Raw genomic sequence first — 16,729 nt, forward strand, 5'->3', positions numbered from 1 at the left:
ATAAATTCAGTTTTTATGAGTTAAGCATCGAAATGAAAAAGAAAATTCAGCATTTAAATAGAGCAGCTGAAAATCCCCCGCTGAGGCAAATGTTGATTCAGCTCTGGAGAGTCTCTGCTGGCTCGGGCTCAGTGGGACCAGAGCCTTTTATTCACCATTGATGGGAGCTGGCCTGGGCAGGAGGCAGCTCTGGGCCCCAGGTCCTCAGCAGCCTCTGCAGGGAGAGTCTGAGGAACTGTGAGCAGGAACTGTGAGCAGGAACTGTGAGCAGGAACTGTGTGCGGGATTTGTGAGCAGGAACTGTGTGCAGGAACTGTGAGCAGGAACTGTGAGCAGGAACTGTGAGCAGGAACTGTGAGCAGGAATTGTGAGCAGGAACTGTGTGCGGGATTTGTGAGCAGGAATTGTGTGCAGGATTTGTGTGCAGGAATTTTGTGCAGGAATTGTGTCCTTTGGCTGGGGAGATATTTAGGATAATAATATCTCATTGAGATATTGAAGAATTGTGAGCAGGAATTGGGTCCCAGTCCCTGAGCAGCCCCCATGGGGAGATATTTAGGAATTGTGTGCAGGAATTGTGTCCTTTGGCTCAAGGTGTGCTCCTGAGGGACCCTCAGGGAGATATTTAGGAATTGTGTGCAGGAATTGTGTCCTTTGGCTCAGGGTGAGCTCCCCCAGTCCCTCAGCAGCTTCTGCAGGGAGAGATTGAGGGATTGTGTCCTTTAGCTCAGGGCGTGCTCCTGAGGGACCCTCAGGGAGATATTTAAGATAATAATAATAATAATAATAATAATAATAATAATATCATCTCAGGGAGCCTTCTAAAAACATAAAGTCAGATCCATAATTTCCTCCTTTGTCCTAAAGACCCAGCACATACCACACTGCCAGAGGGGTTTCCTCTCCCTGGGCTCAGCTGGAGTCGGTGACAGGAGCATTTCCCTGCAACGAGGAGCAGGGACAGCTCTGCTCTGTCACCCTGGGCAGCTCAGGAGGAATCAGGGTGACTGACAGGTCCTGCAGCAGTGGCAAACACAATGAATTCCACCCTCCTGGCTGGTAATTCCTTCCAGCTCCTGCTTCCCCCCAGCCCTGGGGCTGCTGTCACAGCAGGGCTGAGCTGTAACCTGGAAAATCCTTGGTCAACACCCATTTAATGAAGTTTGGGATAATCTCTGAGCTGTGTGTTCGGCCTTATTGGTGCCTCAGAGTGTAAAATATTAATTCTGTCGGGTACAACAGCACAAAAAGAAGTGTTTAGGGAGCTGGTAATCCTTCAGGCAGGTGTGGTGGGGTGCTGGGGGGTGTCACTGCTGCCTCCTCCATCAGTGACAAGTGGGATTCAGATTTCTCAGCTGTCAGGGCTTGTTCTTGTTTCATTCACTGGGCTTGAAAATCGGGTTTTTAAATGTTCCCTCGATTGGACAGGGAGCTGCCATTCCCTGCACTGGAGGGAAGCTCCAGGAGTGGATGTCACCTCCTTGAGGCCTGGGTGTGATGGGGAAAGGGGAAATCTGAAATCTGCAAGGCTGATGGGGAAAGGGGACACCTGAAATCTGCAGGTGTGAATATGGACAGGGGACATCTGAAATCTGCAGGGCTGATGGGGAAAGGGGACACCTGAAATCTGCGATGGGGAAAGGGGACAGGGTTCATAAATTCTTCAGGTGTGAATATGGACAGGGGACACCTGAAATCTGCAGCTGTTATGTGAAGGGGACACCTGAAATCTGCAGGTGTGATGGGGAAAGGGGACACCTCAAATCTGCAGGGGTGAGACTGAGGGTGCTGTGAAATGGGGCTAAAGCTGCCCTGAGGGGGGGTTCATAAATTCTGTCACCTGTCCCTCAGAAATGTCCCTGCCCTGGTATTAAACTGCCAAATAACCCTGATAATAGAGATAAATGATTACAAACATCAGGATTTCAAATTAATAAACCCAACCTTTAGCTTGCTGGACTCTGCTTATCTTCATTGAATGATGCTGAGGGCCTTTGGACCTGAAGGGAGGAGCTGGGGGAGCCCATTCCCACCTGGAAACCTTGGGATGGAGCAGCAGCCAAGCCCATTGTGAGGCACGAGGTGCAAACCTGAGCCTTAAAATTCACCCTGAATCCCTTTCTTGTGAATGAACACTCAGACCAAAGCTGATATTTGAGCATTAGCAGGAAATCACAGCTCTCCCTACACCCCCTGTCTGCTCTGCTCGTGGTGGAGCTCTCAGGAGTTTCGGGTTCTTTTTGTTTGCCTTGTTTTTGTTTTGGGTTTGGGTTTCTTTTGCAATAAAAGGGCAGCTGTTGTGCTAAACGATTGCTGATAGTTTACTGTTACTGCACTATTACTGTTGAGTGCTCTGCAGAGGTTTGTGAAATACTCTAAAATATCTTTATCACATAATATATGCATATATTTAAGATTTAAATGTGTTGTATCCACTGCTGCTTTTTCAAATGTTTAACACAGATTCTGACATTTTAATGGAGTGCTGTAGATGTTCCAAGGAATATCTGCCTGAGTTCCACGGGTTTATTTACAGCCAGGGCTTTTAATGGAAATGTAAAATCATTTCTCTTCTGGGCTGCACGCATTCCACTGCCAGCACATCAGCACAACAAGAAACCCACATAAAATTCAAAAGCTGTGAGGACTCCACAAGCATTGAGGGCCTGTTTTACAGAGGTTTGTGTATTTATGGGGCTGGCATACTGTGTGAAAAATGCCAATCACTTGTTTTTAAAATTTTAAAAGTTTTATAGTAATAAAATGGTTATAAAAATAATATATTTAGAGTATATAAAATAAAAGTAATATAAGTAGAGTAATAATAATTTGGACAATTTGGATTAGGACAATATGAGAAAATAGAAACAAAGAGTTACAGACAGTCCGGGTACGTCTTTCTGGGCAAAATAAGCCCAAAAAAGGACATAGTTAACAGAGAATTAACCCTTAAAAGTAACAGCCTGTTGCATATTCATACACCTCATACATGATGCATAAATTCCATTCAAACACAGGATTCTGTCGGGTCAGTGTCAGCTTCTTCCTCTTAATCCTAAGCCTGAGTGAGGTGGGAAGAAGTTCTCATTTCTTCTGATAACGGAGCAATAAATTCTCTTTCTCTGAAAGATTTAGGTGTCCTGTGGCTGCTATGTCAGAGTCCTCTCTTTTAAATAAGTATCCTACATAGCATAGTTTCTATTTTAACATTTTGTTACAACCTAAAACTGTATTTAACACACCACTTAAGAAAATTAACACAGCATAACTTTCTGACACAACACATATCATATTCATTTTAATATTTGCGAAAAGCCAATCATAAAATACGCATTTTTCACTAAAACAGGGCAGGATAATGGGGATGCAGTAAAACACCCCAGCCAAGCAGGCTGAGAGTTCCAGCCTTAGTGAATCCTGCTGCAGTCACAGAGCAGGGTGGGATTGCTCAGTGCAAACAGCTGCATTTGGCCAGGTGCTTATGGGTCTGCAGTAGCAATATTTGCTATTTGCTTTGCTTTTAAGGGATACTGGTTACAAGTACAACAAATGTGATTCATTTCTCACCGGAGATATTTCACTCTCAGGACCCAGCCCGGGTGTCTGCAGTGTCTCATTTGTGATTGATCTGATATTTAGATTGAGCTTTTAAGAGCAAATTTGTAGTTTTGTAGCTGCTTTTAAGAGCAAATTAATAACTTTTATAGTTTCCCATTCAGCAAAGATTGAGAGCTGTCATGGCCTGTACAGGACATGCCGGTCTGGACTGATTTTATAACCAGGTTGCCTAATGATGTGTCACCCTCTTCATTCTATAAAACTTGGCCTCAGTTGGACTTGGTTTGTTTGAAGTGTTTGTTGTGGACAGCACAAAACCAGTTCCATTTCCAAATTTCATTTATTTTGTGTGTTGTTCACACCTTCAGCCCCACTTTGTCCTTCCTCACCCACTGCTCCAGGTGTTCCGGTTGTGGGATTTTGTGGTGCTTTCTGAGACCCCCATCAAAGGGAGGAATGATGAGTCTGACTCCATGTTCTTAGAAGGCTGATTTATTATTTTATTATCTATATTATATTAAAGAATCCTATACTAAACTATATTAAAGAATAGAGAAAGGATACAGACAGAAGGTTAAAAGATAATAATGAAAAATCCAAGACTCCTTCCAGAATCCCCAACACAGCTTGGCCCTGATTGGCCAATAAGTAAAAACAATTCACATGAAACCAATGAAACAATCACCTGTTGGTAAACAATGTCCAAACCACATTCCAAAGCAGCAAAACAGAAGAGAAGCAAATGAGATCATATTGTTTTCCTTTTTCTCTGAGGCTTCTCAGCTTCCCAGGAGAAGAATCCTGGGCAAGGGGATTTTCCAGAAAATGTGACAGGATTTCTCCTGGCAGCAGGGGAATTTGGGGTGGTTTGAGCTCCAGGAGTGGTCAGGGCTCCCCAGGGTTGAGGGCAGAGCTGCTCCTCCAGTCTGGAGCTGCTCCAGCCCTCCCACCCTGGGTTTGCTCCATTGCCACCCCAGAGCCCTGCTGGACACTCTAGGCTCTTCCCTGTCCTCCTGAATGTGTTAAATCTGTCCCCCCATTTGTCCCCTCTGTCCCTGAACCAGTTTCCCCAGTCAGTGGCACTCCCATCTCCAGGTGCCTCTCCTGCTGATTTTGTGCATTTTGCAGCCCCTGGGGGCTCTTCAATCCCTGCACATCTCCCCTTTATTGGACACAGCCCTTGGATGATGAGGGGCTGTGCTGCCTCTCAGGCAGGCAGGGGAGCTGTGCACGGTGTTTTCTTCCAGCAGGAAAAAAAAGAAAAAAATTGTTTTCCTTCTGAGATTTGTGAATAAATCAATACAGCCAGGAGGTAGCGAGGTCATGAAATAGAAATGCCGGAGAAAAGCACTTCTGAATTAGATTGCTAAACTGAAAAGAAAAAAGAAGGGAGATAACTTTGTAGTTCCCCTGAATAGATAATTCCTTTTTATACAGACATGTGCTCTGGGGCCTCGCTGGGTTTGATGTGCTGCTTTGCAGCCCTGTCTGTTTTCTCTGGCCCTGTTGCCAGAAATGGTTTTAATTTTGAATGCTTGAACATGAAAGGAGAAGTTGTGAGACTTTATCATGGTGTTTGTAATCATGGGGATGATTGTGTGAGCGAGTCCTGCAGGGATTTGGGAAGTTCACAGCGATGGAGGTGGGGACTGGAGCAGCTGGAGGCCCCACCAGCGGTGACACTGAAATGCTTTCATGGTTGGGGGAATGTTCTGCCTCTGGGCACAGAGATCAGCACCTCTTTTAATTGTAAACAGCGTTAAAAGAGAAAGCAGAAGTTGGAAACCTGGCGCCTGTTGTATTTAGTACTCAGTGACAAGGCAAGTGTCACAATTATTAGATATCAATTGTTATTTCTGTAGGGTTTGGGATTAAGTACTGTTTCCAACGTGTACAAAATATGATTCTTTAATGAATCTAAAGGTGTTCAGTGATCTCTCGGGTCCCTCCCAACCCAAGTTGTTCTGTGACTCCTGTAAGATCTTTTCAGGATCTCTGCTGCTCACAGTGACGCCAAGATGAGTTTAAAGTCTCTTTTCCCAGCCTGGCGGTCGAAGAAGGAGTCAGAACTCCTCAGCTCTTGTTCTCAAGGTTATTTATTGTATCTTATCTATAAAATTCTTTCTCCTGTCCAGCCAAGGTCAGCTCAGCAGGACAGTTCCAGGCACTCTGCCTGCCACTGGGGCTGTGTTATCTTTTTATACTAAAAACTATGTGTACAATATTTACAATTACTTTCCAATACCCATCATCTATGTTAGACAGTGAGCGTCTACTCTAAACCAATTCAAAAGTGCCACCATCACAGCAGAAGATGGAGGCCAAGAAGAAGGAGAAAGGCTGGACACACCCAGATCCCTCCATCTTGCCCCCTGAACCCCCATTCTTAAAACCCCAAAAAAATCTATTTTTCTATTTTTTCACCCTGTGATAAATTCACTATCATTCTACTTAAACTTTCGTGGCTTGTAATCCTTCATATAAAGGTTGGTAATTGTTTTTTCCAAGGGCTAAATCAAAGGCACAGGGGTCTTGGGTTCTGTGCCAAGGTCTCTGAGCCCCTCGGACAGGGGCTGGAGTCCTCCAGGGCAGCCAGGGGCATTTCCTGGGTTCCCACAAGATCTCACAGTTACATTCTCAAATTTATCCCATCTGAAGGCTGCTAACAAAAAGGAACATTGTCAGGTATTGTGATCCCCCAGAACTCAAGAGAACAGTGAAATTACAGCCTCTGAAGGCTTTGGTTTCAATTACTGAAAGCTTCCTGTGATGTTTTCCTTATCTCCAAGCATTTCCTATATAAATGTGATCCTGCCTATCAGGACAGGCAGAACCTGCAAACATCATCACCGACAGCCTTATCTAAAGAGAGCTTTTCAGTGTCAGCAGCACTTTAATTACTGCCCAAATATCACTGAGAACCAGTTTCAAAGGAGATCCATGGGTTTCTCTGTCTCCTTCAATTCGGAGCCATTTAGCAGATGTTTGGAAACACAAATCCGCCATTCCTCTCAGCTGTAATCATTGTTTAGACATAAGAATAATGAGAAACTATGTTAGGTGTTTGAGGGGGATCACGAGAAATCCGTGCTCAGATGAAATCAATGTATACAATAGAACAATTTAAGTTTAATAATTAATATGTAAATTATATAATGATAGAATATAAAACGTGTTCATCCCAAACCTATGTCGGATCAGATTTGGGTCTGTGCATCCCTGACACCCAGAGCTCTTCAATAAAAGCCCCTGCATAGAATGATTCTGCGCTTCTGTGTTCCTGAACACTGACACGGGGACAGGGATTTGAGCTGCACAGGATCCTTTATCTCTGCTCACCATCCCATAACTGAAGCCAGGCCGTGTGTGTGCTCTGCCCCACTGGGAAACTCCCACCCCGGTGACCTTTGGGGTTATTAACGCTGATTTGTTCCTCATTTGTGCATGGGGATAAAAAACAGTGCTCCAGTTAATGGTAGACGTGCCAAAAATAGGAATAAAGATAAACTTATCTGGGATCTGATGATGTCTTCACCAAGCAGACAAGGTACCATTAGAAGTGGCATTTTTAGCAATGGCTCCTTATCCCTGGGATCCAAAATAGCCTGGCTGAGTCAGCTCCTTGCCCACCTCTACCACTATAAATTGATGCACACGTCCAGGCTGTCACCTCTCCCTTTACACCCATCCCAAACCTGATTTTAATTGAGTTTTGACTCACCCCCTCCCATGCTGGCCTGCATTCCCTTCTCTGGGTCTTGGTTGGGATTTCAGAGAATGAACCCTGACTCAGTTCGGGTTTCAGCATGAGAGGAATGGGGGATTTGTGTTTCCAAACAAGCTGTGGGTGTGCTGGGAGATAAAACCAGCACTGGGAGAGAAAAGCAACAATGGGAAGGGTTCCACTGATTGATGAATGGAAAAAGAGATTTGCTTTTACAAATAAACTTTAGGTTTGCTGATAAAGGAAATTGGACATTGAAAGATGAAAGAAACAATGGGGAAGAAAAACCCCTAAATTCCATAATTAATAATTAAAAGGAGGGTCATGCATTAGAGCGGAAATCTTTGGGATCAGGTGTTCTGGGAAGTCTGAACCTCTCAAGTACCTCAGAAATGGGGAAAGAGAGAAGAGAAATGTGGCTGGAAATTGGGATAAAAAGGGAAGCTGTGTCCTCCAAAACTTGAAGAGACTCCAGGGGAATGCCCCATGGCCTCTGCCTTGATTGGAACAAAGTCAAAGGACTCCTCTGTCTCCTTTTTGGACATAAACCTCTGGTGTTTGTGGGTTAATTTTCCTAATAAACACCTGCTAACATTTTAAGATTTTTATAAAAGGCTTCAGACTTGAGGAGTGCCAAAAGCCTCAGCGCAAGTCTGGAGTACAGCTCAGGGTCAGCTCCCCACCTTACAGAACCAGACCCTAAAAATAAAAGCAAAGTTGCCATTTTCATAAGAAATTGAGAACAAGATTAAGCAAAGAAAAAAAAAAAAAAACCAACAGAGGCAGGCGTAATTAAAACAAGAGGTAAATTTCCAGAGGTCTGAGGAGGAGCTCAAACGAGGATTTCTCCCCTTGCTGGGGGAGGTTTGGGCAGCAAACCCTCCCTGCCTGCCCTGCCGTGGGAGAAAAACCCCAGAAATGGGCATGGGCAGCCCTGGAGGTGTCAGCTGAACCCCAGAAAGGGGCATGGGCAGCCCTGGAGGTCTCAGCTGATCCCCAGAAATGGGCTTGGGCAGCCCTGGAGGTCTCAGCTGAACCCCAGAAATGGGCATGGGCAGCCCTGGAGGTGTCAGCTGAACCCCAGAAATGGGCATGGGCAGCCCTGGAGGTCTCAGCTGATCCCCAGAAATGGGCTTGGGCAGCCCTGGAGGTCTCAGCTGAACCCCAGAAAGGGGCATGGGCAACCCTGGAGGTGTCAGCTGAACCCCAGAAAGGGGCATGGGCAGCCCTGGAGGTCTCAGCTGATCCCTGTGGCCACCACCAAGTGCATCCCCTCGGAGCAGAGCCTCCTCCAGCTGATTTATGGGTTAGTCAGCGTGTCAGATGCCTGTAATGAGATTATATATTCAATCTAATGAAGGAAAAATATGCTTACCAGCCTGGTGTGACAGAGCTGCGATTAAATGATTCAAGAGCAGAGTTCCCTCAGTGGATTAATTTAAAAAGAATGCAGCAGGTACAGCTGACCTGCTCGGGCTGTTCTGAGGGGTTCTGGCACAGGATTAATGGCTTGCGATGGTGTTGATAAAATCACAATAATAAAGGCAGAGAGGAGTGTGTGCAGCCCTTGGGTTGGTGTTAAACCTCCCAGAGATTCGTGCTGGTGGAGGCTTCCCCTCCTGGTTTTGAGTCTCAGGGTGGAAAAGAGGATGAAAGTGTGACAAAGGGGGGACCTGCCCTGCCCATCCCCATCCTAATTCCAGCTGCAACAGCGAGGAACATTCCTCCAGCCTGAATTTTTAGGAGCAGGAGTTCCATGTTAGAGGAGGGTTAGCAGGTTTTTGCTGCTTTTCCACCTGAGAGAGAGAGAGGAAAACATCACCATGGAGTGGAACAAGAGCCCTTTGTGCTGTCCTGAGCCACCTTCCCCATCTCAAACCCGGAGCTTTTACTTTTCCCTGGGGTCAGGAAGCCATTGGTTGTCCCCTGAGGAGGAGCTGGCACTGCCACTGCCTTCTCTGGGGCGTGGATGTGTCTGGGACTGGCCATGGGGAAAGCACAGGCTGTGTTTAAAGGGCAGCAGAGGAAAATGCCAAAGCAGGGACAGGAGGCCCTTTGTCACAGAATCCCAGAATCCCAGAATCCCAGAATCACAGAATGATGAGGTTGGAAGAGACCTCTGAGATCATCCAGTCCAACCTGTGCCCTGACACCTCACCCAGACTATAGCACCCAGTGCCATGTCCAGACGTTTTTTAAACACATCCAGAGATGGTGATTCCACCACCTCCCTGGGAAGGGCATTCCAGTGCTTTATTATTCTTTTGGTGAAAAATTTCTTCCTAATATCCAACCTGTTGGTCTCTTCCACCAGGCAGCACTGACAAAAGCAGAGGACACAGCCTCAAGCTACCTCAGGGAAGGTGTAGGTTGGATATTAGGAAGAAATTTTTCACCCAAAGAATAATAAAGTACTGGAATGCTCTTCCCAGGGAGGTGGTGGAATCACCATCTCTGGATGTGTTTAAAAAAAGCCTGGACATGGCACTGGGTGCTATAGTCTGGGTGAGGTGTCAGGGCACAGGTTGGACTCGATGATCTCAGAGGTCTCTTCCAACCTCATCATTCTGGAATTCTGTGATTCTGGGACTCTGGGGTTCTGGGATTCTGGGATTCTTTGATTCTGTGATCCCTTCCCTGACGCAGTTTGAGGCTGTGTCCTTGGTTCTGTCAGTGCTGCCTGGTGGAAGAGACCAACCCCACCTGTCTCCAAGCTCCCTTCAGGAAGGTGTAGAGAGCAATAAGGGCACCTCTGAGCCTCCTCGTCTCCAGGATAAACAGCCCCAGCTCCTTCAAACATTCCTCATGGGGTTTGTGTTCCTCCTCTTCTCCAGGCTAAACAGTCTGCTGACCTCCCAAATTACCACCATGCCCACAAGGGCTGGGAGCTGCCTCTTGTGTTAAATCTGGCCGGAATCTCAAACAAGGTCACCAAAAAGAGCCAAAAGTTCAGTCCCAGCTCTTGGGATGTTTGAATGTCCATCAGAGCGACTGGTGAGGAACTCTTAGTGGATGGGTTGGGATAAGCTTTGTTTTTCAGGGAGAAGAGTTCTCTAACTCCCATAATCTGCCCAGGCTCTGGGGTGTTGAGCTGATTTTACTCTGATAATGCCATAAGCTGGTCTGTGGTAATTGCTTTCTGTAACTGGGACAAATTTATGATGATGCTAATTGGGCTGCTGCCACCCAGGGAGGGGCCCAGTTAATCCTGGTGCCCCGGAGCTGCAGGTCCTGATGTGATCAGCCCTCCTTGGAAACTGGGGACAGGGGGTTAATTCTGAGCAGATTGAATTTCAGAGGGAAAAAAACCCACCCAGATCTTTTTCTACAAACTTCCAGCATTTTATAGCAGGTTAAAAGTCTGGTTCCAGACCATCAGAATAATTCTTAAAAGGAAAAGTATTTTAATTCTGGTACAAGCAACTCTGTGACCTCCATGGTGAGGGAAGTGAAATTCTGAGGAGTTTGGAGCTGTTCTTCAGACACTGCAGTCCAGACCCCATCATTCATCCCAGTGGGGAAATGTTTTAGGTTCTTGGCTGTTTTTATTTTACCTGGTTGCTTTGTGAGTGTTTGTGAAACTGGGGAGGGGGGGTCAATTCTGAACAGATTGAATTTCAGAGGGAAAAAAACCACCCAGATCTTTTTCTACAAACTTCCAGCATTTTATAGCAGGTTAAAAGTCTGGTTCCAGATCATCAGAATAATTCTTAAAAGGAAAAGTATTTTAATTCTGGTACGAGCAACTCTGTGACCTCCATGGTGAGGGAAGTGAAATTCTGAGGAGTTTGGAGTTGCTCTTCAGACACTGCAGTCCAGACCCCATCATTCATCCCAGTGGGGAGATGTTTTAGGTTATTTGCTGTTTTTATTTTCCCTGGTTGCTTTGTGAGTGTTTGTGCGGGGGCTGAAGTTTCCCAAAGGTTACATCCCTGCCAGTGACAAACATCTTTTGTCATCACGACTCCTTTAAATGTATTTTTATCCCATAAATCCATCCCTTGGTTCTCCATCTTTGAAAGCCTCCATCTGCTGAGGCAGAGCAGGGGATGGCCTTGGATAAACCTGATTTTCTCAGGGAAAGGGGAGCTGGGATAAGGGGAGCACTGGCAGTGCAATCCTCCCTGACAAATCAGGGTTTGATCTCACGTCCCAACACTTTGGTGTTTATGTTCTGTCTGCTTAATGTTCTCCCTTTGCTGGCATCATCGTTCTTTGAAATGCACGGTTTAATGTAAATGTTTTAATGTTTTCTGCTCATCAAACCCCACATTCCCAGGCTCAGCACACACAGGATCAGCGTGTGCTCCCTCCGAGGGTGAGGCTGACAGGAATGGGGCCCTTGAACCCCTCTCACCACCCAGAAATCCCCTGGCCTGAGGAGAGTCAACATTTACAAACACACTTGTGAAATAATGAACTCGGGGAATGCTGGCTGTGTTTGTCATTTCTCTGCCCATTTCACTGCACATAAAGTGTGTTCAGCATCGAACTCCTGTCACTTGATTTATGCCCGTGTGGTTGCTCCATAATTTAAATTGAATTCCTAATTTCTTTGCTGAAGCCCCCTCGGATAATTACTGTTAAGGTTAACTGCAGAAGGGGAACTGAATAGTCAGTGGATTAGCTGGTTGTTCTTCGTGTCTTTAGACCACAGGGAAAGGGAACAAAATCCAGGGGATTTTGTCCAGGGAAGGGTTTGGCATGGCTGGAACTACCAGGGATTTTGTCCAGGGAAAGGTTTGGCATGGTTGGAACTCCCAAGGATGTTGTCCAGGGAGAGGTTTGGCATGGCTGGAAAAGATTTGGCATGGCTGGAACTCACTCTCAGGAATATTGCCCAAAGACAGGTTTGGCATGGCTGGAACACAATCCCAGACATTTTGTCCAGGGGAAGGTCTGGCATGGCTGGAACTCCCAGGGATTTTGTCCAGGCAAAGGTTTGGCATGGCTGAAACTCACTCCCAGGGGTTTTATCCAGGGAAAGGTTTGGCTTGGCTGGAACTCCCGGGTATTTTGTCCAGGGAAAGTTTTGGCATGGCTGGAACTCACTCCCAGGGGTTTTGTCCAGGGAAAAGTCTGAAATGGCTGGAACTCGCTCCCGGGGGTTTTATCCAGGGAAAGGTCTGGCATGGCTGGAACTCCCAGGTATTTTGCCCAAGGAAAGGTTTGGAATGGATGGAACTCACTCCCAGGGATATTGTCCAGGGAGACGTTTGGCGTGGCTGGAAAAGGTTTGGCATGGCTGGAACTCACTCCCAGGTATTTTGTCCAGGCAAAGGTTTGGCATGGCTGGAACTCACTCCCAGGTATTTTGTCCAGGCAAAGGTTTGGCATGGCTGGATTTAGCGCAGCTGCTTGGTCCCAGGCTGTGCCCAGGCTCCTGCAGGCACAGGGGAAGTGTTCCCTGGCTGGGAGGGAGGGTTGGATACAGGAGGACAGAGAGATGGCAAAGGGATCACAGAGCTGGATTCTCCCCCATTTTTGGTGTGAAACGTGTGGTGGTGAACCTCACCCTCAGGCAACTGACATTTGCACAGATGTGTCAAATCACGATTTAACTCCACAGCCACCGTGTGGGATGAGGTGCCCCAGACCTGGAGCCTTTTCCAGGTGAGTTTGCAGCCCTTGGCTGGGATGTGCAGGGCTGGATCCATCCCAGCAAAGCCGGGAGTGCTGCTGCGGAGGGGAATCTGCTGCCTGGCACCAAACGTAATTGGCTTTGATGGTCAGCGTTTGCAGATTTGTTTAGGAACTGGAAAATGTACAAATTGCAGCCCATCTGCGCAGAGCTGAGTGCTAATGAATGCCTGCAGCTACCACAGCCATAAGCTCATTACCACAAAGTTCCAAGTCCTTCCACAAGTTGCTAAACAAGGTTATTCATCTGAACAGAGTGGGGAAGGGAGTTTGACTGCAGGCCACAGCCAGAGCTCCTCCAGATCTAGAAAAGCTGTTAAAACAGCCCCCTGCTCTTTGGTCTTTTAATAGAATTCGTTGATTTTATTTCTATTTTTAATTTTGCTCTCCTGTGACAGCAGCTTGCCATGCCTTAACCATTTTCTGTTAATGTTTCAAGAGGAAAGGCGCCTTGCGGGCGATTCCTGGGCGTGCTCAGAGCCGTTGGGAGGTGAACTGGAGAAGATGGATTGGAACACATCGTACACAGCATTTCAGGGGGTTTATGGACCGTGGCAGCAAACACTAATGGCCTCTGTTCTCAGGGTGTTTGTGTCAGCTGGGAATATGTGATGATGACTCGGCTCTTCCTCTGTGTGCCGTGTCAGGCAATTTCATCTTCCTGTTTCTTCACAAAAAAAAAAAAGTGGGATTGATAATGCTTATTATCTGTTTTATAGAACTGGTAGTTGTCCAAGTGTTTGAACATCCAGTGCATGGTGCAGCAGGAGCAATATGTAAAAATATCTTTGGGAGAATTTCCTATTCTCTCTCTCGGCTGAGATTTTATTCCATGTTCCTTGGTGAAAAAGTTACCAGCCAAAGGAAGCATTTCCCCACCCAATTAACGAGGTCATGAGGTGCCTTTGGCCTGCTCCACGTTTTCCTGTGCTCCTCCCTGCCAGGTGGAGTGGCTGAAGAACGAGGAGCCCATCGATTCCAACCTAGACGAGAACATCGACACCAGGGCCGACCACAACCTCATCATCCGCCAGGCGCGCCTCTCTGACTCGGGCAACTACACCTGCATGGCTGCCAACATCGTGGCCAAGAGGAGGAGCCTGTCAGCCACCGTGGTGGTCTATGGTCAGTGACAGGGCTGGGGGGCAGAGGTGGCTGTGCCCCGCTTTGATTCTCACTGTTATCGCTGATTCGAACCTGGCACACGCGGGATCGCCCGGTTGTGGTGTCACACTTTAGTTAAATGGTTTGCTCTGTGTCACCCCTCTGAAATGTTTATTCCAAGCCTGTGATCATCCCCTGAAGCATCACGGATCTGTAATCCCATTGGCCCAAGGCTTATTCTGCGCCCACTTTGAATCTCCCTGTTAAGCTGTGAGGGGCACTTATTCATCTTCATCTTTTCTTTCTAACAAAAAAAAAGGGTGAATTGTGGTGTTACATTTTATTTAAATGGCATGCTCTGTCTCATCCCTCGAAAATGTTTATTCAAGCCTGTGATCCTCCCCTGAAGCATCACGGATCTGTAGTCCCATTGGCCCAAGGCTTATTCTGCGCCCACTTTGAATCTCCCTGTTAAGCTGTGCAAGGGAGATCAGAATCTCTCTTGGCCCTTTTCCCCCTAGGCTCTCCCTCTCTCCCCCTCCCTCCCTCTTCCCCCCTTCTCCCTCAGAAGCCATGCTGCTCCCAGGGATGGGACCCCCAATAATTAGCACCCTCATCTAATTAGCACCCTCAGAATCCATGTGGAGTCTCCTTGCCTGCCTGCTGCTACCATCAGAGACTCCCCGGGGACCCTCCAAACGAACTGCTACACCCAGCCAAGCCCTTCCTGCTGGGATGGGTTTGGGATTGGAGGTGGGGGGCTCTGGCACAGCCCCTCAGCCCCCTCCCATGTTGGTGTTTTAATCAGCACCCTCAGAAGCCGTGTAGAGTCTCCTTGCCTGCCTGCTGCTACCAGTGAACATCCAAGCGAACTGCTACACCCAGCCAAGCCCTTTCCACTGGGATGGGTTTGGGATTGGTGTTGGGGGGCTCTGGTACAGCCCCCCAGCCCCTCAGCCCCCCTCCCACGTTGGTGTTTTGCAGTGAACGGGGGCTGGTCCTCGTGGACGGAGTGGTCCAGCTGCAACGCGCGCTGCGGCCGGGGCTGGCAGAAACGCTCGCGCACCTGCACCAACCCCGCGCCCCTCAACGGGGGAGCCTTCTGCGAGGGCATGTCCGTGCAGAAAATCACCTGCACCTCCCTCTGCCCCGGTGAGTCCCTGCCCAGGGAGGGCTACGGGGACCTCAGCTTTCGGTGGGAAGCAGCAGCAGGGAATTGGGAAGGGAATGGGAAATGCGGCCGTGTTTTGGCCCAGCCTGGTGTGGGTGTGGGTGTGGGTGCAATGCTAGGCACCTGTGGGCAGGCTGGATCTTACCCTGTGTTGGGAAAATTAATCCACAAACACCAGAGGTTTATGTCCAAAAAGGAGACAGAGGAGTCCTTTGACTTTATTCCAATAAAGGGAGAGGCCATGTGGCATTCCCTAGGGTCTCTCAGTTTTTTGGAGGATGCGGCTTCCCTTTTTATCCCAATTTCCAGCCACATTTCCCTTCTCTCTTTTCCCACTGGCTGAGGTACTTGAGAGGTTCAGAGTCCCCAGAACACCTGATCCCAAAGATTCCCCTCTAATGTATAACCTTCCCTTTTCATTTTTAATTCTTACTGAATTTAGGGGTTTTCCCCCATTGGCTGAGGTACTTGAGATATTCAGACTTCTGGAAACACCTGATCCTGAAGATTCCCCTCTAATGTATAACCCTCCCCTTTAATTTTTAATTCTTACAGAATTTAGGGGTTTTTCTTCCCCGTTAATGTCTAACTTCATTTATCAGCAAACCTAAAGTTTATTTGTAAAAGCAAATATATTTTCCCATTCATCAATCAGTGGAATCCTTCCCATTGTTTCTTTTGTCTCCCAGTGCTGGTTTTATCTACCAGCAGACCCACAGCTTGTTTGGAAAGACAAATCCACTATTTCTCTCACCTGGGACCCCCAAAACCCTGCCAAGACAGCTCAGGGCCCAGGGGGAGAAATCAGGGATGTGGGTGGGGGTCTGGGTTTGGTGCAGAGAGGAGGAGCTGATGTTAACAACACCAGAAAGAGAAACACAGAAACCCAAGCTGAGAACATCGTAACAAGCATTATTTATCTCGCGAAAGTTTGCTTAGGAGTGTGTTAGACATGGAATTATGGAGGGGAGAGATGAAACAAGCGCTGCTGCAGGAGCTGCTGACTGTGTTTGCCCCGGGCAGTGGACGGCAGCTGGGAGGTGTGGAGCGAGTGGTCGGTGTGCAGCCCCGAGTGCGAGCACCTGCGCGTGCGGGAGTGCGCCGCGCCCGCGCCCCGCAACGGCGGCAAGCACTGCGAGGGGCTGAGCCAGGAGTCCGAGAACTGCACCGAGGGGCTCTGCATCCAAGGTGAGCTGGGGATGGGCTTGGGGATGGCCTGAGGGGTGGGCTGAAAGCCAGGGAACCTGTCAGGCTGGGACTCCTGTGTCAGAGCTATTCCTGTGAAAAGGGACCTGTATTAGAATAATTACCAATATTGCATACGGGACGGGCCTGAGCTTGTCTGGCCCTTGGTGCTGAACCAAATAGTGGCAACTGTGGTGTTTCACCCCAGAGACACTTTGGGCTCTATGGGTGTGTGGTGTTTCACCCCACAGACACTTTGGGCTGGCTGGTGTGTGGTGTTTCACCCCACAGACACTTTGGGCTGGCTGGTGTGTGGTGTTTCACCCCAGAGACACTTTGGGCTCTAT

At 47.7% G+C, this 16,729-nt stretch overlaps 1 protein-coding gene across 1 annotated transcript in view; it reads left to right on the forward strand.

The window, feature by feature from the left end:
• Positions 1-16,729, forward strand: part of UNC5D (unc-5 netrin receptor D) — a gene marked incomplete at its 5' end in the record, with an annotated part of 63,169 nt that overhangs the window by 14,288 nt on the left and 32,152 nt on the right. Inside the window, 3 exons of the mRNA XM_031064992.1 lie at positions 13,867-14,047; positions 15,011-15,178; positions 16,221-16,385. Coding sequence (XP_030920852.1) covers positions 13,867-14,047; positions 15,011-15,178; positions 16,221-16,385 — 514 coding nt within the window. The remainder of the gene's footprint in view (positions 1-13,866; positions 14,048-15,010; positions 15,179-16,220; positions 16,386-16,729) is intronic.

This window comes from Geospiza fortis, unplaced genomic scaffold, assembly GCF_000277835.1.
Source record: "Geospiza fortis unplaced genomic scaffold, GeoFor_1.0 scaffold791, whole genome shotgun sequence".
Classification (NCBI taxonomy): domain Eukaryota; kingdom Metazoa; phylum Chordata; class Aves; order Passeriformes; family Thraupidae; genus Geospiza; species Geospiza fortis.